At 40.0% G+C, this 26,103-nt stretch overlaps 1 protein-coding gene across 10 annotated transcripts in view; it reads left to right on the forward strand.

Annotated features, from left to right (window-relative positions):
* sptan1 (spectrin alpha, non-erythrocytic 1) overlaps nt 1-26,103 on the forward strand; it is a 105,790-nt gene that overhangs the window by 57,916 nt on the left and 21,771 nt on the right. For 7 of the 10 annotated variants that reach the window (XM_043720583.1, XM_043720580.1, XM_043720586.1 and 4 more), the window contains 14 exons: nt 873-972; nt 1,675-1,872; nt 4,798-4,944; nt 8,162-8,265; nt 10,448-10,610; nt 11,037-11,051; nt 11,801-11,932; nt 13,889-14,026; nt 15,087-15,191; nt 16,601-16,809; nt 16,990-17,110; nt 19,306-19,427; nt 21,115-21,247; nt 21,935-22,033. In XM_043720583.1, the coding sequence (XP_043576518.1) occupies nt 873-972; nt 1,675-1,872; nt 4,798-4,944; nt 8,162-8,265; nt 10,448-10,610; nt 11,037-11,051; nt 11,801-11,932; nt 13,889-14,026; nt 15,087-15,191; nt 16,601-16,809; nt 16,990-17,110; nt 19,306-19,427; nt 21,115-21,247; nt 21,935-22,033 (1,786 nt within the window). The remainder of the gene's footprint in view (nt 1-872; nt 973-1,674; nt 1,873-4,797; nt 4,945-8,161; nt 8,266-10,447; nt 10,611-11,036; nt 11,052-11,800; nt 11,933-13,888; nt 14,027-15,086; nt 15,192-16,600; nt 16,810-16,989; nt 17,111-19,305; nt 19,428-21,114; nt 21,248-21,934; nt 22,034-26,103) is intronic. The other 3 variants (XM_043720581.1, XM_043720587.1, XM_043720590.1) reach the window with 1 other exon arrangement.

Genomic DNA, 26,103 nt, shown 5'->3' on the forward strand with positions numbered 1-26,103 from the left:
CAATCCACTCTCTCCACCCCCCCGACCTATCACCTTCATCCCCTCCCCCACTCACCTATTGTACTCTCCTGCTTTCTCCTCTAGCTTATCTCTCCACCCTTCAGGCTCTCTGCCTGTATTTCTGATGAAGGGCTTTTGCCCGAAACGTCGATTTTACTGCTCCTTGGATGCTGCCTGAACTGCTGTGCTTTTCCAGCACCACTCTAATCTAGTTTTTGGGTCCAGTGACCTTTCCTCAGAACTTCTTCAGAAAAGAGTTCTGATTTCTCTCCACAGTGATTTCTCTCTAGTGTTTTCCATCTTTATTAAAAGAACAATGGAGTTTGCTGCATTAATACAGTATTACTCACTGCTTTGGTCGCATAATTTGAAGTCTTCTAGTCACTGATCTAACAGGCAATCATGCTTCCATAGCCAAAACTTTGTTAGCTTTGTATTTTATACCATGCAAAGTGAATCTTCTGAAATATCATATGTTGTATTATGATTAAAAACGGGTTAAAATAATAGGATGCTATTTCATTCAGTTGGATGTCTAACAAGTAAGCTCATGTCTAAGAATCTTGGCAAAGTTGAAAAATTGATCATCAGGATTTGTGTTTTGTAGTTGGTATGGAATGGAAATTCGTTCCTCTTATTTAGTGGTACATAACTCAACTTGCCCAAGTCCACAAATGAGCTGTACAATCAGTAGTCAGGTCTGGGAAACCTGATTGTGTTGCTGCTGGCTCATGCTATGTGGATTACCACAACAGATTGCTGTTAAAAGTTCCTGCTGTTTATACATAGTTCACTTGCAAGCTTTCACATATTTGTGTGGGAAAAGTATTGAAAGAAAGTCGTACAACTGATCAGCCCTTATATTTTCACAGGGATCTCATGTCCTGGATAAATGGAATCCGAGGATTGGTGTCTTCAGACGAACTGGCCAAAGATGTGACTGGAGCAGAGGCATTGTTAGAGAGGCATCAGGTAATGAAGAATTGAAATAATTTTTCCCAAAGTTCTTGTTGAAGGTTATTAGAAACAATCTTATTCTTTTTGTTTAAAGGAGAAACTTGTAAAGTTGCTTTAATTGGTGATGAATGCATTGTAGGATTTTAATCAAACTTTGGATATGGCCATTTGCTCTTAGACAATGATATGGATTAAAATGTATTGTCTTTAGAGCTGACCATTATCTAATGTTTACTTATACCAAGTCTGAATACTTGTTAAAATAAACATGCCAGAATGCATTGAGCTGTTACTGTCTTGTTAAGGTGTAACATTTTGTGGCTTGCCGTACAGACTTAAATCAGTTCTCAACAACGTAATAAAAGATTTTTCTCCAACTTTTGAAGCTACTTTCAATGATGCATGAAGGGAATTTTCATCCATATGCCTGATATTGAACACTGTGTCTGTGACTTCTGCAATCCATTCCTGTGAGGTTCAGTAACTTTTTAGTATTTAAGGCGTGATGCCTCATCTTTATTGTTTATGTTGGACACTGGGTGCATTTTAGATGGAAAATCAATGGCTATGGTTCTGTAGTTTCATGATATGTGCCCTGAAATGCTGCAGGAATTCTGAATTGGAAAAGCTCTGCTTTAATAGTGTTGTTATACAAGTTTTTAAAATTTAGTGTTTATCTTTTTCTTCCCTTTGTGATGTTTAATTTTTTTTTTGCAGGAACATCGTACTGAAATTGATGCCAGGGCTGGCACTTTCCAAGCATTTGAACAGTTTGGGCATCAGCTGCTTGCTCGTGGGCACTATGCTTGCCCAGAAATACGGGAAAAGCTAGACATCCTGGAGCGTGAACGTGCAGATCTGGAGAAAGCCTGGATTCAACGCAGAATGATGTTGGATCAGTGCCTGGAGCTGCAGGTAATGAGAGACCATACATTTGTACAGAATAGTGTCAAGTGAAAACAAAATGCTGGAAATCTTCAATCTGTGAAGAGACAATATGTTTGACTGCATTATTCTTGGGACATTAATTGTCTTTCTGCACAGATGCTGATTATTTCTAACATTATTAGTATTTAGAACAACTCATTATGCACTAAATCTAGCTAATTCCCCAGTTGGAACTTATTAGTTCGATTCTATTAGCTGTTGCTAGAGAAGTGAACCTTTATTATGCTAGTTTAATTCTGCAGATCATTGGATTTCAAACATTTCTTGTGAGAGAGACCTGAAAACTTGGATACCTGAAAACTGGAAAATATAGGCGACATGGTGGCTCAGTAGTTGGCACTGCTGCCTCACAGCACCAGGAACTTTGGTTTGATTCCTGCCTCTGGCGACTGTCTGTGTGGAGTTTGCACATTCTCCCTTGTCTGCGTGGATTTCCTCCACTGTCCAAAGATGTGCAGGTCAAATGAATTGGCATATTGAATTGCCCATCGTATTAGGTACATTAGTCAGGGGTAAGTGTAGGGAAATGGGTCTGGGTGGGTTACTCTTGGGAGGGTTGGTGTGGACTTGGGCCAAAATGGCCTGTTTCCACACTGTAGGAAATATAATTTAAAACATTTTAGGGGACCACTTTCTCTAACTAATAAAAGATGGTTTCAGACACTCAAATGAAAATCTTTTAAGAGGGATCATTTGGTAGAAATGCATTGTGAATGATAATGGGGTGGCACGGTGGCTCAGTGGTTAGCACTGCTGCCTCACAGCGCCAGGGACCCGGGTTCAATTCCAGCCTCGAGCAACTGTCTGTGTGGAGTTGGCACGTTCTCCCCGTGTCTGCATGGGTTTCTTCCAGGTGCTCTGGTTTTCTCCCACAATCCAAAGATGTGCAGGTCAGGTAAATTGACCACGCTAAATTGCCCGTAGTGTTCAGGGATGTGTAGGTTGGTTGCATTAGTCAGGGGTAAATATAGGATATTGGAATGGGTCTGGGTAGGCTACTCTTTGGAGGGTCGGTGTGGACTTGGGCTGAAGAGCCTGTTTCCACACTGTAGGAATTCTAATTCTAGTAATGCTAAAAGGGTTTTTACATTGACCAAAGAGAAGAAAGCCAGCCTTTTACCTGAGAAGTGACAAATATTTGAATATTTCACAGCATTGTAGTCTCAATGTTAGTGAATTGTAGCAGGTTATTCTTTATCAGCAACTAGTCATTAAATTGGAATCTAAACTAGGATTTAGATGTTTAACGGAGGAGCTGGGCACGTTTTTGGGAGGCTGTTCTACTAACCTTTGCGGAAACCTGCTAACCTCTACCACCTCTCTTGAATAACATCTATATTTGCCTCCACTCCCTTCCCTAATTGGGCTGTTGTGGTTCTGTTCGCCGAGCTGGAAGTTTTTGTTGCAAACGTTTCGTCCCCTGGCTAGGCGACATCATCAGTGCTTGGGAGCCTCCTGCGAAGCGCTTCTTTGATGTTTCCTCCTGTGTTTATAGTGGTCTGTCCCTGCCGCTTCCGGTTGTCAGTTTCAGCTGTCCGCTGTAGTGGTTGGTATATTGGGTCCAGGTCGATGTGTTTGTTGATGGAGTTTGGGGATGAATGCCATGCCTCTAGGAATTCCCTGGCTGTTCTCTGTCTGGCTTGCCCCACGATAGTAGTGTTGTCCCAGTCGAATTCATGTTGTTTGTTGTCTGCGTGTGTGGCTACTAAGGATAGCTGGTCGTGTCGTTTTGTGGCTAGTTGATGTTCATGTATGCGGATTGTTAGCTGTCTTCCTGTTTATCCTATATAGTGTTTAGTGCAGTCCTTGCATGGTATTTTGTACACTACATTCGTCTTGCTCATGTTGGGTATCGGGTCCTTCGTTCTGGTGAGTTGTCTGAGCGTGGCTGTTGGTTTGTGTGCCGTTATGAGTCCTAGGGGTCGCAGTAGTCTGGCTGTCAATTCCGAGATGCTCCTGATGTATGGTAGTGTGGCTAGTCCTTTTGGTTGTGGTATGTCCTCGTTCCGTGGTCTTTCTCTTAGGCATCTGTTGATGAAGTTGCGCGGGTATCCGTTTTTGGCGAATACCTTGTATAGGTGTTCCTAATTGGGCTGGTTTTCTGCGCTATTCTTATAGTTCTTTTGATTTCTCATTATCAACTACACATCTAATTCTTTTTTGAATGAAACTGCCTCCACCACCTTTTCTCAGTTTGTGAAGTTCAGTTCATAATAAATTTGTGTATACTCGTTACCCAAACAGCTGTACACTCTAATGTAGTCTTTAAATTGGACCTTCTATGAGTTTCTGATTGTATGCCTAAACGTTGCCACCATTGCACAGCTATCTATTGTTACTGTCACTAAATTGCACCATATGTTTTTAAATGTTGTTAGAAGATTGAAATATTCATAGAAGTAAATAGCATGTCATTATAGTAAGTAGATCCATAGTCCACTTGGAAGCAGCTTCTGACCTGTATTCTTGTAGTAGCCAGTTTTACACATTGTATTATGTGACTTAAGATGTGGAGGTGCAGGTGTTGGAATGAGGTAGACAAAGTTAAAAATCACACAACACCTGGTTCTAGTCCAACAGGTTTATTTGGAAGTACAGGCTTTGAGAGTGCTGCTCCTTCGTCAGATGATTAAGATTTTTTTATTCTGGTAAGAACTTGACAGAAGTAATTGAGGTTTTTATTTCATGTCAAATCTTGACATTTTATTCCTTGGGTAAATTCATCAGTGTCTAATTCCAATTTGAGATTAGAACATTGGTTAAGGAATTGATGCCAATATGATGTTGTTGTCTGTAACTTGTTCTCGCTTTCCAGCGAGATGGGAATTTAGGAAAATGTGCATTTATACTTTTGCAGATTAGTTCTGGCATAACATTTTGATTCTTTTGTAGCTATTTAACCGTGACTGCGAACAGGCTGAGAACTGGATGGCGGCACGTGAAGCATTCCTGGCCAGTGATGATAAAGGTGACTCTCTGGACAGTGTAGAGGCCCTCATCAAGAAACATGAAGATTTTGATAAAGCCATCACAGTTCAGGTACCATGGTGAAAGAGAGACCTGTTGTAGAAATTGTAATTTATCTAATTCATCTGCTAAAGTGTAATTCTTTTAGGCTGTATTACCTTTAACATAAAGTTAAGGTAATACAAGTAGAAACATATTAGCTGGGCATATTAACTTCTCAGGATGGGGCAAGTATTATTTTTGATAGATGGAAAGGTAAGGAGAAACAGCTGTTCAGGTGTTCAGCCATAATCTACTTGAGTACACAATGTAATTTGCACAATTATAGATTCTTTTACTTAATGCATTGAGGAAGATGACTAATCATTGAACTTTATACCTGTTCTGGAGGTACTAAACCTCCCAAGCTATCACTTGAATGGTGCAGTCTACATTCACAAGCGTGGATTTTTTTTTCCCTGACCACTGAAGTCACTATAGATAAAGGTGTGCGATGCAGCCAGATTTAACAGGAATTTGGCAGCAGCTTTAGGCCATCTCAAGTTTTAGGTTATTACTGATTCTGCATTTTGAAATGTAGAAGTTGACTGCAGAGCTAATCCCACTGCCCCACATCTATTCTGCTAGCTGGAAAATATACCAGTAGATAACACAACATTCTAATGCAGAAAATACTCATCAAGAGAGGCAGCAATTGCAGAGAGCGAAAAAAAGAGTTAATGTTTGAGCTTATTAACCTTTTGCATACTACAGGATCCTTTAATGTGTGGGATATCTTTTGGATGTTTCACCTAAGGAAGGAAATAAATACTGCATATGAATTAAGATAGGAGACAGTGTTTGAAACTGAAGAGACCTGAAGTAAGGAAGATATTTGATAATCCCAGAGATCAAAGAAGACTGAGTAATTATATAAGTTGGAAATTTAAGGGTATTTTCTTTTTATCATTCTGCGATGATGTAGATTCAATTTTCTTTATAAGTGGATATCACCTATAGTTACTTTCCAGCACATTATCTGTAATGATCAATTTCAACCATTTGAAGTGTAGAAGTGTAGAAGTATGCCTTTAACGTAGCAGTGCCACTCAATGGCAGTTGATAAATATGACAATAAAATTCATCAAGTGAAGAGGACCATGGCTCTTCAAGCTGCATGTTTTTGAGGCTATTTTGATGTATACAGTGGAGTCTAGTGAGCTGTGTAAAGTCTAAATTAACTTGCTTAATAATTTAGTTTTATTTCAAGCTGCAAATACCAGTAGATCTATCTATAGTGATTTAGGATTTATGTAATGATAAGGTAACAGCAATTTTCAAGTCTTCAAACCTTTGGCAGTCAAACGCATTACATCATTAAATAAGAAGTGTAAGTAGAAATTTAGTCATGATCCCTGAACCAGGTTTTCAGAGCTGCATTGGCTTCAGGTTATATGCACTAGGTAAAGAAGTTTGAGAAATGTTCTAGTAGGTTGCCAGAAAGTATAAATTACAACCTAAACTCTAGTTTTAAAAAAGATTCCGCGAGAGACTTGTACAGAATTCAAAGAAAGAAACATAAGACTTGCTCAGATGGGCCAACGGGCTGTGAAGTGGCAGATGGAGTTTAATTTAGATAAATGTGAGGTGCTGCATTTTGGGAAAACAAATCTTAGCAGGACTTATACACTTAATGGTAAGGTCCTAGAGAGTGTTGCTGAACAAAGAGACCTTGGAGTGCAGGTTCTTAGCTCCTCGAAAGTGGAGTCACAGGTAGATAGGATAGTGAAGAAGGCGTTTGGTATGCTTTCCTTTATTGGTCAGAGTATTGAGTACAGGAGTTGGAAGGTCATGTGGCTGTACAGGACATTGGTTAGTCCACTGTTGAAATATTGCGTGCAATTCTGGTCTCCTTTCTATCGGAAAGATGTTGTGAAACTTGAAAGGGTTCAGAAAAGATTTACAAGGTTGTTGCTAGGTTTGGAGGATTTGAGATATAGGGAGAGGCTGAATAGGTTGGTGCTGTTTTCCCTGGATCATTGGAGGCTGAAAGGTGACCGTATAGAGGTTTATAAAATCCTGAAGGGCTTGGATAGATAAATAGACAAAGTCTTTTCTCTGGCTTGGGTGAGTCCAGAACTAGAGGGCATAAGTTTAGAGGGTGAGAGGGGAAAGATATAAAAGAGACCTAAGGGACAACTTCTTCACTCAGAAGGTGGTACGTGTATGAAATGAGCTCCAGAGGAAGTGATGGAGGCGAGTACAGTTACAACATTAAAAGGCATTTGGATGGGTATTTGTGTAGAAAGGGTTTGGAGGGATATTGGGTGGGTGCTGGCAGGTGGAACTAGAAAGGGTTGGGATATCTGGTCGGTATGGACGAGTTGGATGCTGTACTATGACTCTATGACCATAGGAGCAGAAATTTGGCCATTCAGCCCATTAAGTCTGCTGTGCCATTCAACCCCATTTTCCTGCTTTCACCCCATAACCTTTGATCCCTTTGGCAATCAAGAACTTATCTATCTCTGTCTTAAATATATTCAATGAACTGGCCTCCACAGCCTTCTGTGGCAATGAATTCCTTAGATTCACCCCTCTCTTGCTGAAGAAGTTTCTCATTATCTCTGTTATACAGGGTGTTCCCTTTACTCTAAGGTTGTGCCCTCCAGATCCTCATCTCTTCTACCAATAGAAACTTCTTCCCAAAGTCCACTCTGTCCAGGTCATTTTAATAATCTGTAGGTTTCAGCCAGATCTCCCTGATTCTTCTAAATTCCATTCAATATAATCCCAGAGTCCCCAAAAGTACATCATATGTTAAGTCTTTCATTCCTGGGATCATTCTCGTGAACCTCCTCTGGACCCTCCCCAGGGCCAATACATCCTTCCTGAGGTATGGGGCCCAAAATTGCTCTCAGTGCTCTAAATGTGGTCTGACCCAAGCCTTTTCAAAGCCTCAGAAGTACATCTATGCTTTTATATTCTAGTCCTCGAGTGATGAATGACAAAAATGTATTTGCTTTCCTAATTACCAACTCAACCTGCAAGTTTACCTTAAGAGAACCCTGGAATAGGACTCCCAATGCACTTTCTACTCCAGATTTCTGAATTTTCTCCCCACTTAGAAAATAGTCCATGCCTCCATTCTTACTCCCAAAGTGCTGTGACCTGGTAATCTTATGTATCCCAGTCACTCTCAAATGGCTGCATAGCAATTTTTATGTAACTTTACGTAAATCAAGAGAATTTGAGTGAAAAGCTTCATCAGAAATTTATTTTGCTTTATTTTGATTTCTTTTTATTACAGGAAGAGAAGATTGCAGCATTGCAAGCCTTTGCTGATCAGCTAATTAGCTCTGAACATTATGCAAAGGATGATATTTCAAATCGTCGTAATGAGGTATTGGACAGGTGAGTGTCTCAAAGTTAGTAGTTCAAACGATTTGATCCAAGAAAATGTACTGTTTTGATCAAGTTATAGGTATGTTATTTCCAAATTGAATTTTAAGTTAAAGGGTCTGAATTCCTATCAGTAGATACAGTTTGTAACCAAAATAAATTTGTGGAGAGTGAAACAGAATGTTTTCAGTCCAGTCTGACTTGTTTAGAACTGGAGCCTTATTGGACTGAGAACTCTTGGAGGTCTGAAGAACAGTCATAAACATTAACACCTGTTTCTGTCTCCACTGGTGCTACTAGACTTAGAGGTTCTCTAGCAATTTGTTTTTGATACATATAATATTATTGATTTAGTCATCCTTTTCCTCTTCCAGCACTGTCAATCTTGAATGTCTACCTCTGACATTGCAGCTTGGCTCTGCTATTACTTCACAAAGTCAGACTATGTTCTATAATTCTTTCTTTTCCCATTCTCTCCAAGCTTCTCGGTCACTAAATGTGCTTAAAATTTCCATCATTGACACTCTTTGCTGTTCCTTTTTGTCAGTTTCTACTGCTCTGCAGTTATTTCTGACTCATAGAAAATAAAAGTAGGAGTAGGGTACATCTCTAAAACTGAGACTAAGGTCACCTGACCCTTAGAGCTTGCTCTATCATTCATAATGATCATGTAACATGTTCCTACTATTTCCCCATACCTTTTGATCCCTTTATCACAGAGCTACATATACCTCCTTTTTGGAGAACATTAAATGTTATGGTCTTGAACCTTTTCTGTGGCAGAGAGTTCAACAAGTTGCTCATTCCCTGGGTGAAGGGATTTTTCTTCTCTGTTCTAAACAGCCTGCTCTGTGTATTCTTTAACTGTGACTCCTGGTTCTGTACTGCCTGGTCACTTGGAACATTCACCTGCATTTGATTAAAAAATTCTGAAGGCTTCCAGCTCTGAAGAAGAGTCGTACTGCGCTCAATGTTAACCCTGTAATTTTCTCTCTGTTTGAAATGCTGCCAGGTCTACTGAGTTTCTGCAGCATTCTGCTTCTTCCTGTGTTTATACTGTCTAGTCCTGTTAGTTTTATAGGTTTCTATGAGATCCCCTCTCATTTTTTCTAAAATACAGTGAATATAGTCCTAACTGATTCAGTCTGTCTTTTATATGTCAGTCCTACAATCCCAGGAAACAGCCTGATAAACTGTTGTTGCACTCCCTCCATTGCCAGAACATTATCCTCCAGTAAGGATGCCAAAACTGCACATAAAATCCAGGTGAGGTCTCATTAAGGCCCTGTATAATTGCAGCAAGACACCCTACTCCTGTACTCCAATCCTCAAGCTATGAAGGCCAAATATTTATTGTCGTATCACAACTGCATCTGCATGCTTACTTTCAAGGACACTCTAGTCACTCGGAGGTTGTTGTTTCCCAATCTTAACTTTTTCTGATATCTCCCTTACTGTTTTGCTGTCAAAGTGGATAACCTCTCAATTCTAGGCATGCCATGCATTTGTCAAGTTCAATTTATACTTGACTCCTTTAACTGTTCAATCAGTACTAAGCCTGAATAAGCAGGGCATTTCTTCAAATTAACTTTGACAAGCCTGAAACTTCCATTTCAGCCACTGCCATAATTTATGCACCCAAACCCCAATTTCATACTCAACAATGCACACCTTCAGCTTCTGTCTTAAAATGTCAAATTCTGGGTACTACTGCTTTCACTCCCTCCCTCCATTCTCATTTCTGCCCCAAGTCTGCTGAGTCCTTATACACCATTTTACCAACCCTAGCTTGTTCCCTATCCTCAACTCATTGAGTTAAATTATTGACCTCAAATACATGTCCTACCTTGGCCTCACTTTTTTCCTATCTCTGAATCTAATTCAATTGTCAGATCCTGCCTGTGTGCTCCATTCTTTGGTTCTGCCCCCTTTCCCTTCAGCATTCAACTATAAAGCTTTCAACATTGAGTTTTTTTTGTTTTAGAAAGTTCTTCCTAAAATCTGTCCTCCATGTTATCCCATTTCTTTCCTCTAAGAGCTTCCTCAGTGTCTATAATTTTGATTCTTGCTTAGTTTGTTATTCTTAGCCCAACATGGTCTGCTTATTACTAGAGCTGTCAAATCGAAATGCTCTGTGCACCCGAGTGAACCTGTTTAAAGACGTTCGAATCTCACAATTAAAATACCTTGGTAGGTGGCGCCGCTTGAAAGCTCAGATGATCGAGAAGAGGTCTAAACTTGGCGAATCACAAACCCTACAACAGTTTAGCCGGGATGTAGATGAAATTGAGGCCTGGATCAGTGAAAAGCTTCAGACTGCTACTGACGAATCTTACAAAGATCCAACAAACATTCAGGTAATTATGCTCCGTGTATATTACTTCCCATAAACCTGAGTCTTACAGATCATTTGCCCCTGCTTAAGATGGGCTACCTACCCTAAGGCCTCAGGTAATGGTTACCAAAAGCAGCTATAAGGTGTGCAAGGCCTGCCTGGAGTGCCTTTCGTTTTTCTTTTTGCACCTTGTTTTGAAACAAAAAACCTCACCTGCTACACTCTCTGGGCAAATGTCTGGCCTCTACCTGATGCATTCCCTTGTCAATGCAGTTAAGACTTGAGAACTGTCTGCTTTGAGCATTGACCTCTTACTCCTTGTGATAAATCTCTTCGAGAAAACGGTTAAGGCTTATATGTATAACATAAAAAGAAATTTAAATTAAACCTAATACTTTGGCAGGTGAAATATTGATATACTTAATCTTTTCTCTTGATCTATTTTTAGCTGTCCAAACTGTTGGTAAGTATTTGGTAATTTTTATGTAACCTGAGTCGTCTTTGTATAAAGTTACATTGTTGGATTGGTTTGATGGTGTTTTATAAATATAACCTTTTTTTAATTTTGTCTTCAGCTCTTATGACTGTCTTAAGTTTTAAAGTTGTCAACTTGATGTTGCTTTTAGTGCTGATATATATTTGTGTTTGTGGCACATCAGGTGATTCTCCTGACCTTTTTAAACCACAATGCATTCATTTTAAAATTAACACTAAAGACATTCATTCAGTTGACTCTGTCCTCGTCTCTGGGAGCTTTTGTTTTCTGGTTATTACTAGTGTGTGGTGTTGTCAGTATTAACCCCTAATACTATCCTAATTCTGATTTCCTTTGAGGCCCTATGACTGTTGCAGTGGTAAGTTCAGCTGGCATTCCAGGTAGAATTAATGATTTGACAATAATTGGGAATAGGACCTGGTAACAGCGTCCTCAGCAATTGGCTTAACATACTTGAAATTATTCAACCATTGCAACTAATTCGAAGTTATGTTACATATGATCTGTGTTGTAATTACAAAATGAGAGGACTGCACAGTTGCAAAGGAAGTTTTAGTTTTGATGTTGATTGGATCAAATGGCACCAGTTTAAAATTACTTCTAAAGCTGTATGTTTTGGCAGACTTAGTTACTGACATGTCATAGGCCTTGGAAAGAGACTTTTTGAACTATTGAGTTTTATTTTGTATACCAAGTGTTATTTTATTCTTCTGCAGAGCAAACATCAGAAGCATCAGGCATTTGAAGCAGAGCTTCATGCTAATGCTGACCGTATCCGTGGGGTGATTGACATGGGAAAATCACTGATCAAACGAGGGGCATGTGCTGGTAGTGAAGATGCTGTCCAGGTGACCACAAAACTTATCTTGATGAAATTGAATAAACTGATTTGAAAATTGTGGTAAAAGATTTTATTTTGTTCTCATTGCGACATGTATGCTGTGCCATAATAATTAAATTACGGTGTAGTAGTTATCTATTTGTTCCAATTTCCTCAGAATGAGGGGATAGATAGGGGATCACCATAATGGACCAAATCAAGAATACCAATGGTATTGTGCAATGGAACCTCACCTTGTATTCATGTGATACAAGATAGAGCAGCAAAGAGTCTAAATTCATAGTCTGGGATTATTTCACCTCTTTTCCCTCCCCTCCCCTCCCCTCCCCCCGACACAAGTTTGCATAGTAGAAAACAGACATAGAATCCCTACTGTGTGGAAACAGGCCATTTGACCCAAGTCCACAGCGACCCTCAAGAGTAGCCCACCCAGACCCATTCCACTACCCTATATTGACCCCTGACTAATGCACCTAGCCTACACATCCCTGAAGACTATGGGCAATTTAGCATGCCCAATTCATCTGACCTGCACGTCTTTGGATTGTGGGAGGAAACCAGAGCACCTGGAGGAAACCAGCACAGACACTGGGAGAATGTGCAAACTCCACACACACAGTTGCCTGAGGCTTGAATTGAACTCAGGTCCTTGGCACCGTGAGGCAACAGTGCTAACCACTGAGCCACCATGCTTAAAAACAAATCAGGATTACTCAATCTATTTAATTTTTTAAAAAATTGTGACCAAGTTGTGTTAGCAGTGAAATCCTAAACCAACTTGTAAGGGTAAGACAGTAAAGTTTTTTTTTATAAAATTTGCTTTCAGGTATGTAGGCAATAAATACAGCTTTGCCAATCTCTAGTAACTCTGAGAAAATGGCGATGGATTGAGTTGCTAGGTTGCTTCAGAAGGCAGTTGTGAGTCAGACATGTTGAAGTGAGACTGGAGTTGCAAATAGATACTATTGAAACAGTTGGGGGTTTTAAAACAATTTTGTTTTATTCTCAGATTTTTAACAATACTTAAATCAGAATCTCAGGTTGCCATGTTAGCATTTCAACTTCCAATCTCTGGATTATTAACCTAAGTCAGAGTTCTAGCTAAAATCTTTGCATGCTCACCTAGTTAGCAACCATGAAGATATTGTGCAATCCACTCATGCATAACAGCAGTGCCAAGCACACGTTATAAAAAACACATACTGTATATTGAAATAGATTGTGCAAATCATAACATGTTAGAGGCAGCATTCATTCAGGCTATTGATACTGCTGGTTCAACATAGCTACGTTGCTATATTCCTGTTATAACGAAAATTACTTTATTTGATGTGAGCAGAAATGGAAAACAATTTGCTCGATGAGATAGACATTGTGGTGCTGGAACAGCACAGCAGGTCTGACAGCATCCGAGGAGCCGGAGAATTGAAATTTCTGGCAAAAGCCCTTAATCAGGAATGAGGGCTCATTCCTGATGAAGGGCTTTTGCCCAAAACGTCAATTCTCCCACTCCTCAGATGCTGCCTGACCTGCTGTGCTGTTCCAGTGCCCCACACTCGACTCTAATCTCCAGCATCTGCAGTCTTCACTTTCACCTTGCTTGATGAGATGTCTTGTTTAAACAGAAAGCATTTTAATGCATAGCAACCAGATATAAGGACTAACTTTCACTCTTTTGATGGACTTTAAAGCTCGCAGACAGTTACACATGCTTTCATTTTTCATTCTTATTTATAAAATAGACACGATGTATAAGAAACAAATCGGCAACTGCCAGTTAACCGCGCAGGCCCACAGTGAAGTGACCCCTGATTATGATGGTTGTAATTTTTACAACAGGTTGGATAAACCCAGAGCTTTGTTCCTGCAGCAATTTATCATAGTCTTAAAGCATACTTGAATTTTCATTTAACTGGCTTGATTTCCTTCTGACTGATTTTAGTGGGTTTACTCTTTTTGATAGACTCGCTTAGGAACGCTAGCTGACCAATGGGAATATTTAGTGAAGAAATCAGAAGAAAAGAGTCAAAAGCTGAAAGAGGCCAATAAGCAGCAGAATTTCAACACTGGTATCAAAGACTTTGACTTCTGGTTGTCAGAGGTAAATAATTTCATCATGTTATTCACTTCTTTTTTTTTGTAAAGGAGATAGATACTTTCCTCATTGAACCTTTTTTCACTTCAACATTTGCTTTCTTATTAATGTAGTTGTCAGTAGTTGAAACCTATTTGCAAAATATATTTGCATATGAATCAGTTTGCAGATCTTCCCAGGAATGGGTAAATGAAGGCAAAAAGTGATTTGCAGTAATATACAATTGACCACCTTGTATAAGTTGTTCCAGTATTAGAGGAAGTCGGTATTAAACCACTTTTACACAGACTCTTGCATTACACCAGTGATGGCAAAGTGTCTACCTACCATTCATAGTAACACGTCGTGGCTACAGTGTGAGTCAATGTAACATCTTTTATGATATACGGAGCCATTTGACAGAGAGAATCATGTATTCTAGGCTTCAACTTCTCCTTTGCCTTAAACATATTTCAGAAAATGCATCATTCATGATACTTTAATGTGGAATAATCGAAAATCCTCATGTAATGCTAATGATATTATTAGATAAACATTGTACTGTTGAAAGTTTCTATATTTTGTATGGCATGGTTATACAAATTTTTATGGCTAATCTTGGGAGCAGTAGAACGAAGAAGAGGGAAAACCCTGCACCTCTGAGCTGGAGAATTGCAGCTACATTTAACACTGCCTACAATGCTTGTTTCCATTGAGCTGGAATCTCCTTTGAGCTGGAATCTCCTTTGAAAGGGCAATCTCTCTGAATATGTCATTCCATTTGTCCTACTCTGGACATGAATTTTAAATTTTTAAAATTCTAATCATTTCATACCCACTATATAAATTTCTACACATGGATTTTGTTGCTGTTTTGTCATGTGAGTGCGTTACTCATATATAAACTGGATTAGGGTAGTTTTAATGATGTGGTTCAAGTTGTTTAACTTTGCAATGCTTTTAAAAGCATCAGTTCTTTTGGAACTTGTATCAGTAAAAGCATTGTACCAGATATTTGAGATTTAGTTTTTTAGTTTTTTGTATTTTGATAATTCTTAGCACTAAATCAGATTAATTTATTTGTAAGGTGGAAGCTCTCCTGGCCTCTGAGGACTACGGGAAGGACCTGGCATCTGTGAATAACTTGCTGAAGAAGCATCAGCTCCTTGAAGCAGATATTAATGCTCATGAGGTAATGGGAAAGGGTTTGCTGTAAAGCTGTAATTGCAGATGAGAGAAATATGTGCTTGCTTTGGGGGCTGGCCTCGAGAGCAGAGTCGCAGTAATTAAACCTCTTGTTGAATATTTAAGATTTTGGCTCTCTGTTACTATGGCAATATACCATTTTTGTGCTTTGGAGGTGCATCATATCTTGTGATGGATGGAAAAGCTTTTTGTATTAGTGTATATTTAACATTGTCATCCGTAAACTTGAAACACGGTTATAAAATAATCCAGTCATTGGTGAGGTCATTAATCACATTGTGCTTGTACTGGCTCTTTTCAAGAGCTATTCATTCATTCCTATTCTTTTGAGAACATACAGCCTTGTAATCTCAAAAGAATTGTCTTTTAGACTTATTCAGTAGGTTATGTTGCTTATTACTTTTCTCCCAAAGCAAATTGGAAAAAAATTGATGAAATTTTCAAAAGTTTGAAGCTTTTATGACCTCTGTTTGATTCAACAGTGGGCTTGTAAGGTACTGGAAAATCTCATCACCCTCATTCACAGAATGCTTCTCAGCTTGATGTGATATTCCTAAAAGATGTGTATGAAAACCTGTGTTTAACAGAATGTAGAGTATTATTTAAATGATATCATAAGGTGTAGAAGCAGAAATAGGCCACTTCACACATCACGTTTACTCTGCAGATTCTTGGCTGATCTTACAATCCTCAACTCCACTTTTTCCTGCCTTTTCCTCCATAACTGTTCCCTTCCTGATTTTAAGCTGTCTAATTCCACCTTAAATATACATAATGATATAGCTTTTAATCTTTTAGCCTTAATTTAGTAAGATTAGCCTTAATAATTTTAGCCTTAATCTTTTAATCATGAATATCACAGTTGAGTCACCCCATCCTATATATTTAATACATTCTGTACCTGAATCTGTACAAGCTTAGCCTGTGAAACCTGTCTTTGTACCTTAATTTTAGTTTCTGGCAAATATGTATCATTCTACCATTCTGGCAAATATGTATCCACTCTGAGAGTTACATGACATTCCCAATAGATTATAACTAGAAGGGCCTTGGTGCAATGGTAGTGTCCCTATTCCTGGACTGGGGTACCAGTCACCTGTTCCAAAGATGTGTATGTTAAGCTGGTGGATGTTAGTTTTTGGCAAAGATAACTCGCACGTACAAAGATAACTCCTGTTTTTAATAAAGTTCTGAAGGAGGATCATTGGATTTGAAATGTTAACTCTCTTTCTAAGTACTGCCAGATCTGTGGAGTTTCTTCAGCAATTTCTGTTCTGTTTAAAGACTTAATTGAGTCAAGAAGTGTAGCTCTTGTTCTTATCTGCTTTTTTTGGATTGCAGAAATACTTCACAGTGGTAGATTTTCTAAACTGGTTCATTAATTGACTATTTCAGGACCGTCTGAAAGATTTGAATGGCCAGGCTGATAGTCTGATGTCTAGTGATGCTTTTGATACCACCCAAGTGAAGGATAAACGTAATGCAGTGAACAGCAGGTTTCAGAAAATTAAAGACATGGCTACTACTCGCCGTGCTAAACTGAATGATTCACATAGACTTCACCAGTTCTTCCGTGATTTGGATGATGAGGAATCCTGGATAAAGTGAGTTGGGATAACATACAAATGTATAGAAAATCCTGTTTGTAAAAGTTGTGAAATTGTAGTAAGTTGATATTAACGGAACAGAGAAAAATTGGGACCCTAAGTTAGTTAGCTGCAATCCAGTGATGTCCCATTTTGTGTGAAACTAATGTAGGAACAATATATTTTTTATTTGAATAGAGAGAAAAAATTGCTTGTGAGTTCTGAAGATTATGGTCGGGATTTGACTGGAGTACAGAACTTGAGGAAGAAGCACAAGCGTCTCGAAGCAGAACTGGCTGCTCATGACCCAGCTATCCAGGTTTGAGATCCCTGATATTCTTGTGCACAGTTTTAAAATCTTTTGATCCTGGTTTTGTATTGTGTAACCTGCTCGTAAGTATTAAGTCACAGATTGGGGAATGGACTCAGACTACAAATGACTATCAATCCAGTTCCTTGCTTAGGTCATATCGACAATTGGCCATTCTTAGAGTCTCTTAACAGGAAGTCATTTTGGCCATTATCGTTCTGACCACTGTCTGGCTGCCTGCCTAGTATAGATTGTGGGAATCTAGGGCCACTTCTGTCTCGTTTTGATTTCAGCAAAGCTAATGAGTGGTGATGAGCCTTTTTTATGTGGCAAATCAAAGAGTCGAGTTCTCATCGAGATGCTAAAACTGAGACATAAAAGTAAAATAGTTTTTTACAGGGTGCTGGCAGATGCCTCACTTACATGTGGCAAACAGGCAAAAGTGCAGAGTCTCGGGATACATTATCAAGGCTCTTGGTCAGTTCCAGGGAATTGATTGACAGACAAGAAACAATGGGAGAATAAATGGGTACTGACTTATGGAGCAGTGCAAGGATCAGTGCTTGGGCCACAGCCACCCATGGCTACATATAAATTACCAGGATGAGGAAGCTAAATGCAACTTGTTCAAGTTTGCTGACCATATAAAGCCGGGTGGGATTGAGAGTTGTAAGGAAGATGCAAGAAGGCTTCAAGGGGATTAGACAAGTTGAGTGAGCAGGCATTGTGTAGATGCAATGCAACTTGGCTAAATGTGAAGTTATACACTGTGCAAAAACAGAATTGTTCAAGTAGTGATATATTAGGAAGTATGGATGTACTAGGTAACCTTGTACAACAGTCAATAAATGTGGACTGCAGGTACAACCAGCAGTTAGGAATGGTATATTGGCCTTCATTGCAAGAAGATTTGAGTTCAGAAGTAGGATGTCTTACTGCAGTTATACAAAGCTTGGTGAGATTGCATCTGAAATATATTGTGTGCAGTTTTTTGGTCTTCCCTACTTGAGAGGTTATACTTGCATTGAGTGAGTACAGTGAAGTTCACAAGGCTGGTATTGGGGAAAGCGAGATGAGGAGAGATGGTTTGACTGGGACTGTATTCACTCCATTAGAATGATGAGAAAAGATTGGGGCAGCATGGTGGCTCAGTGGTTACCACTGCTGCCTCACAGTGCCAGGGACCCAGGTTCGAGTCTCGCCTCAGGTGACTGTCTGTACGGAGGTAGTATGTTCTCCCAGTATCTGCATGGGTTTCCTCCGGGTGCTTTGGTTTCCTTCCACAATCCAAAGGTGTGCAGGTTAGGGTGGATTGGCCATGCTAAAATGCCCATAGTGTTAGGTACTTTAGTCAGGGGTAAATATAGGGTAGGGGTAAATATAGGTCTGGGTGAGTTACTCTTCGGAGGGTCGGTGTGGATTTGTTTGGCCGAAGGGCCCGCCTCCATACTGTAGGGATTCTAATCTGATTGTAATAATAAAATTGGCTGAACAGGTTAAATGCAGGGAGAACATTTTCCATGGTTGGAGAATCTAGTATCAGAGAACACTGCCTTGGGATGTGGATTAGACCATTTAGGACTGAGACAAGAAAAAATGTCTTCACTCAAAGGATTGTGAACCTGTGGAGTTCTGTTAGAAAGCCATGGAAGCTAAATTACTGAATTCGTTTGAGAAGAATTTTTTAGTTTTCTCCTCATACTCCTTGATGCCTTTGAAAGTGGAAATAAGGCATTGAGATAGTTGATCAACTGTGATCATACTATATGGAATGGTCTGCTCCTGTTCCTACTTGGTATGTTTCTATGTCAAAGCAGGCCACATGTTAAAGAAGATATTTAAAAGAATGTTTGTTTGTTAAACTTTATATCAAAATGTATAACTTTTAACATTACAAAATATTATGTCTTTGTTTAATGTTTTCTGGACAAAGTGTTCCCTCAACCCACATAACTTTATGCTGTAGTCATAACCAATGTTAGGATTAGCAGTAGTCTTTTTGTTTGAGGATGTCGTGGGGGGGTGCAATCCTTCTTAATTAATGTTTTTGTTCTTTGGGTGTAATTCAGTGAGCAAGTTGTGTCTAGAGTAGCCAATTAAAACGAGTGCATAGGCAATTTAAACCTTGCAATTCATTTCTAGTTAGAGTTAATTTCCCTTTGTTTAAAGGAGATGCTCATGATTTGTTGATTCTTTTATGACAGTCTGTACTGGAGACTGGAAAGAAGCTGTCTGATGATAATACCATTGGCAAAGAGGAAATTCAGCTGCGATTGTCTCAGTTTGTGGCACACTGGAAGGAACTGAAGGAGCTTGCTGCTACTCGGTAAATCCAGTTTATCTAGTAATTTTGCTAAATTCTAATATTGGGTGAGAAAATAACAAAAGTTCTGCAAGCATAGCAAGTCATAGAGATGTGCAGCATGGAAACAGACCCTTCGGTCCAACCCGTCCATGCCGACCAGTTATCCCAACCCAATCTAGTCCCACCTGACAGCACCCGGCCCAAATCCCTCCAAACCCTTCCTATTCATATACCCATCCAAATGCCTCTTAAATGTTGCAATTGTACCAGCCTCCACCACATCATTTGGCAGCTCATTCCATGCACGTACCACCCTCTGCGTGAAAAAGTTGCCCCTTAGGTCTCTTTTATATCTTTCCCCTCTCACCCTAAACCTATGCCCTCTGGTTCTGGACTCCCCAATCCCAGGGAAAAGACTTTGTCTATTTATCCTATCCATGCCCCTCATAATTTTGTAAACCTCTATAAGGTCACCCCTCAACCTCTGACGCTCCAGGGAAAACAGCCACAGCCTATTCAGTCTCTCTCTCTATAGCTCAGTTGGCATCTGTGGGAGGAGCTGACAATTCACTATTTCAGGCAAAGTCCTTCATCAGGAAAAGAAGGAAATTACATTTTATAGGTCCTTCTGACAACCTCAAATGCCCCAAAGTGCATTGGCTAATGTAATCATTTGTTGCAAAGTAGGAAATTAGAATGAAGGATGAATAAATGTTTTACTAGATTTATTGGAAGAAACAGACAATTAAATAGCTCAAACATAGATTAATTGAATTATTTGTAACCTTTTAGATAAAAGTAGGAAATTATTAAATGTGTAAGATTAATCTTGGACAACAAGGAGAAACAAGGAAGCAAAGAAAACTCTACAAAATTAGCAGCTCCTTTTTAGGGACTGCTGATTGGGCATCTGTGCTTGGGAAGTCGGACTGATGCACACTTTGCGCGCTTCACATGTTCCTATTTGACAGGCAAAGGACCTTTTGAAATGCATAGTTAAATAGGCTCCACCGTAGGCAGCCACATAAAGTCACTGCAAAGTGATTGGGGTTGACCAGGCAGATAGTTGTAGAAAGTCCACATCCCTTCACCCACATTATGCATTTTGACCCCTGATTTTAACTAGGGTAGTAAGAACCAACCCAAGGTCTACAGTGATTCTTCGAACACATTAACTTTAGTGCATGGCTTTCTTCTGAAAGGTTGACAGGAACTTGGATTTCTTTAGCATCCTTTGCAAACTCAGTGCACCCTAAGTGGTTTACAAACAGTGAAGAACGGTGAAGTTGCAAAATCAGAAGCATGGCAGGCATTTTGCATGCCACAAACTCTCCAAAACAAGCAGATTACGACAAAATCAAGAGTTTGATATTGATTCGGGACACTGTTCATAGTTGGCTAACATTTTATTCTTACATGGGATGTGGTGTACTTTGCAAGGATAGCATATGTTGCCTGTCCCTAATTGACCTTGAACTGTTTGGCTCTCTAGGCCATTTCAGAGGGCAGTTAAGAACTAACCTCATTGCAGTGGGTCTGAAGTCACATGTAGGCCAGGTTCGGTAAGAATGGCAGATTTCCTTCCCCAAATTACACGAACCAGGTGGTTTTCAGGCGAATTAACAACAATTTGCCATTAGACCAACTGACCATTATTCTACCTATCTAATGGAAATTACTACACATGTTAATTTGCTTTACATTGCAGAGGACAGCGTTTGGAAGAATCCTTGGAATACCAGCAGTTTGTGGCAAACGTTGAGGAGGAGGAAGCCTGGATCAATGAGAAATTGAACCTGGTGGCAAGTGAGGATTATGGAGACACACTTGCTGCAGTACAAGTCAGTGTCATATGTAAAATACCCTGATGGGAAATATGGCAAACAGCACGTTAATGTCCTCAGCCATTGAGCATCTAATTTAGATATTAAGCTGTAGTTTCAAATAAAAGGTCTTGATGCTGAATCTAGCAAGTTTACTTGCTGTTGACTGCATGAGACCTGCTCTGGAAGCAGTAGAGTAGTCCAATATCGTGATAGTCGTTAGGTATGAAACCTTTATGTTAATGAGTTAACTGATATGACATTGCATAAGTGAATAGATGATATATGTACATCTTGAGGATTCCCAGAAAGTTACTATTACAATTTAGATTGCTTCATTGTGCAAAGGATTAGCAGATGATGCATTGTAAAACCTATATGAACTTGGCTTCATATTTCAGTTTTACATCAGCTATATTATAAATAGCAAAGTGTGTGTCTCTGTCTGTCTCTCCTCTTCTGTCTCACTGTCTCTTTGCCTGCTTGTGTTTTTTTTTTCTATCTGCTAAATGGGAATAGGTAAACTTAGTCATTTTGCATCTCTAGGTTTAATTTGATTTTCATGGTGTGAAAATTGTTGGATCTATATTGTGGTTCAATAGTTTAAAAGAATTCACAATAAGTACAAAAATATGTGAAGTAATGCCTGACACAACTATAGTGTTTGTCTATGAAATAATCTGAAGTAAGTCTCATTTTCTGCAGGGGTTGCTGAAAAAACATGAAGCATTTGAAACTGATTTCACAGTTCACCGTGATAGAGTGCATGATGTTTGTGCTAATGGAGAGGAGCTGATAAAGAAGGTGAGGATTGTTTAAAATCAATATGTTCTTGTCATTATTTCTAGTGATCACCTGAAGTGTGATGCAACAATTAGTGTTTTTTAGTTTGAATTTCTGGTTATTTCTCCCTGAGGATTTGCTTCCTTTTTCATTTGATCAAAAACTGTGTCAAACATAAGAACTAGGAGCAGGAGTGGGCTCTTTGAGCTGCTCCGCCTTTTAATAAGATCATGGCTGATCTTTTCATGGCCTCAGCTTCACTTACCCACCCTCTCATCATCACCCTTAATTCCTTTACTATTTAAAAAATTATCTAGCTTAGTTTTAAAAACATTTTACTGAGGAAGCCTGAACTACTTCACTGGGCAGGGAATTCCACAGATTCTCAACCCTCTGGGTGAAGAAGTTCCTTCTCGATTCAGTCCTAAATCTGCTCCCCCCTAATTTTGAGGTGATGTCCTCTTGTCCTAGTTTCACCCGCCAGTGGAAATATCCTCTCTACTTCTATCTTATTTATTCCCTTTATAATTTTATGTTTCTATAAGATCCTCCCTCATTCACCTAAATTCCAATGAATATAATCCCAGTTTACTCAGTCTCCCCTCATAAGCCAACCCTGTTAACTCCGGAATCAGCCGAGTGAACTTCCTCTGCACCCCTGCTAGTGCCAGTACATCCTTTATCAAGTAAGGAGACCAAAACTGCACATAATACTCCAGGTGTGGCTTCACCAGCACCCTCCACAGCTGCAACATAACCTCCCTGCTTTTAAACTCAATCCCTTTAGCAATGAAGGACAAAATTCCATTGACTGCCTAAACTATTTGTTGCACCTGCAGACCAACCTTCTGTGATTCATGCACAAGGACACCCAGGTCCCTCTGCAGACCAGCCTGCTGCAATTTCTTACCATTCCAATAATAGTCCTTTTTACTGCTACTCTTCCAAAATGGATGACTTCACATTTATTAACATTGTATTCCATCGGCCAGACCTTTGCCCACTCAACTATCCATGTCCCTTTGCAAAGTTTCACAGTCCTCTGCACACTTTGCAAATGATATTAAGGTGAGTAGTAGAGCAAACTACTCTACACCTGGTCCCCAATTCCAAATCATCTGTGTAAATTGTGAATAATTACTGCCCCAACATTGATCCCTGAGGCACACCACTCGGCAAAAGACCAGAAAACCTAACTTTCTACACTGAAAAAAGATTGAGCTTTCCTTTTTCTAATAATTACATAAACCATTTGGTGCTTGTGCAAGATGATAATATCACAGCTGAGTCAAAAGCTCACTAGATTTTTGATTGTGATTTGTCTGAATTGCATGGTCAGTAATGTTCTGGCCTGTATCTAAACAGAATGTGAAGTGAGTTCCTTAGCTACAATATCACTTATCCTTCTGTTATAAATGTTCAAAACGTCCTGATAATACTGAAACTGTAATGGTGGACAATCGGACTCTCTCATAAAAACCAACAAAGTACTGTGAATACTTTATAATGTGCAGAACTTGTTTTTCACGACTAATAAAATTCCAATTTACACACCTGAACCTTTTGGGGTGTTTCCCCAGTTGTTTACTAAACTTCCTAGAGAAGAGCTGACGTACAAGCTCAAGAATATGTTGAGTACAGTTTCTAGTCTGTGTAGAGTTTGCTGCTCTTAGGCAGAGTAGCAATAAGAAACTTATCTGCATAGCAATCGGTAAAGTCACAATGACAGCAGGAATTCAAAAAGAAAACTTGCAATTTTTGGGAAATAACTGTGGTCTTGCCAGTATCATCCACCTGTCATTATGACGTTTTAAATGGAATAGTGACAGCACATTGGTCTTCCGCAGTGCTTCCCCAACTTTTTCCCCACTGTGACTTAAATCAAGGCCTGACAGACTTTGGGGCAACAGCAGCAGGACTTGATGCTGGGAGATGGGGTGCTGGAAATGTGTGTGAGCACTGGGCTGGGATAAGATCAGCTATGCAACCCTCCATCCTCAATAGATTGTGACACTCCTGTTTTTCTGTTCTGTCTAGTACGTGGTTCCTTCAGTGGACTAGCAGAAAGTAAGTGCTATAGAGAGTATATAGAGTCATAGAGATGTACAGCACAGAAACAGACCCTTCGGTCCAACCCGTCCATGCCGACCAGATATCCCAACCCAATCTAGTCCCACCTGCCAGCACCCGGCCCATATCCCTCCAGACCCTTCCTATTCATATACCCATCCAGGTACCTTTTAACATTGTAATTGTACAAGCCTCCATCACTTTCTCCGGCAGCTCATTCCATACACATCCCATCTCTGCGTGAAAAAGTTGTCCCTTAGGTCTCTTTTATATCTTTCCCTTCTCTGCTAAATCTATGCCCTCGAGTTCTGGATTCCTCCATCCCAGGGAAAAGACCTTGCCTGTCCATGCCCCTCATGATTTTATAAACCTATGTGAGGTCACCCCTCAGCCTCTGATGCTCCAGGGAAAACAGCCCCAGCCTCTTCAACCTCTATAGCTCAAATCCTTCAACCCTGTCAACATAGAGTCATAGAGATGTACAGCATGGAAACAGACCCTTCGGTCCAACTTGTCCATGCCAACCAGATATCCCAACCCAATCTAGTCCCATCTGCCAGCACCCGGCCCATATCCCTCCAAACCCTTCCTATTCATACACCCATCCAAATGCCTCTTAAATGTTGCAATTGTACCGGTCTCCACCACTTCCTCTGGCAGCTCATTCTATACACATACCACCCTCTGCGTGAAAAAGTTGCTCCTTAGGTCTCTTTTTCATATATTTCCCCTCTCACCCTAAACCTATGCCCTACCGTTCTGGACTCCCCAACCCCAGGGAAAAGACTTTGTCTATTTATCCTATCCATGCCCCTCATAATTTTGTAAACCTCTATAAGGTCACCCCTCAGCCTCCGACGCTCCAGAAAAAACAGCCCCAGCCTGTTCAGCCTCTCCCGATAGCTCAAATCCTCCAACTCTGGCAACATCCTTGTAAATCTTTTCTGAACCCTTTCAAGTTTCACAACACCCCTCTGATAGGAAGGAGACCAGAATTGCACGCAATATTCCAACAGTGGCCGAACCAATGTCCTGTACAACCGCAACGTGACCTCCCAACTCCTGTTCTCAATATTCTGACTAATAAAGGAAAGCATACCAAACGTCCTCTTCACTATCCTATCTACCTGCAACTCTACTTTCAATGATCTATGAACCTGCACTCCAAGGTCTCTTTGTTCAGCAACACTTCCTAGGACTTTACCATTAAGTGCATAAGTCCTGCTAAGATTTGCTTTCCTAAAATGCAGCACCTCACATTTATTTAAATTAAACTTGATCTGTCACTCCTCGGCTCCTCATCTGATCAAGATCCCGTTGCAATCTTCTTCGTTGTCCACTACACCTCCAATTTTGGTGTTATCTGTAAACTTACTAACTGTACCTCTTATGCTCGCATCCAAATCATTTCCATAAATGACAAAAAATTAGTGGACCCAATACCGCTCCTTGTCGCACTCACTGGTCACAGGCCTCCAATCTAAAAAACAACGCTCCACCACCACCCTCTGTCTTCTACCTTTTGAGCCAGTTTGTAGTTAAATGGCTAGTTCTGTCTGTATTCCATGTGATCTAACCTTGCTAACCAGTCTCCCATGCGGAACCTTGTCGAACGCCTTACTGAAGTCCATATAGGTCACGTCTACAGCTCTGCCCTCATCAATCCTCATTGTTACTTCTTCAAAAAACTCAATCCAGTTTGTGAGACATGATTTCCCACGCACAAAGCCATGTTGACTATCCCTAATCAGTCCTTGCCTTTCCAAATACATGTACATCCTGTCCCTCAGGATTCCCTCCAACAACTTGCCCACCACCGACGTCAGGCTTGCTGGTCTATAATTCCATAGCTTTTCCTTACCACCTTTCTTAAATAGTGGCACCACATTACCCAACCTCCTGTCTTCCAGCACCTCACCTGTGACTGTTGATGATACAAATTTGTGGGCGGCACGGTGGCACAGTGGTTAGCACTGCTGCCTCGCAGCGCCAGAGACCCGGGTTCAATTCCCGCCTCAGGC

The sequence above is a fragment of the Chiloscyllium plagiosum genome, chromosome 30, assembly GCF_004010195.1.
Source record: "Chiloscyllium plagiosum isolate BGI_BamShark_2017 chromosome 30, ASM401019v2, whole genome shotgun sequence".
In the NCBI taxonomy this organism is placed as follows: Eukaryota; Metazoa; Chordata; class Chondrichthyes; order Orectolobiformes; family Hemiscylliidae; genus Chiloscyllium; species Chiloscyllium plagiosum.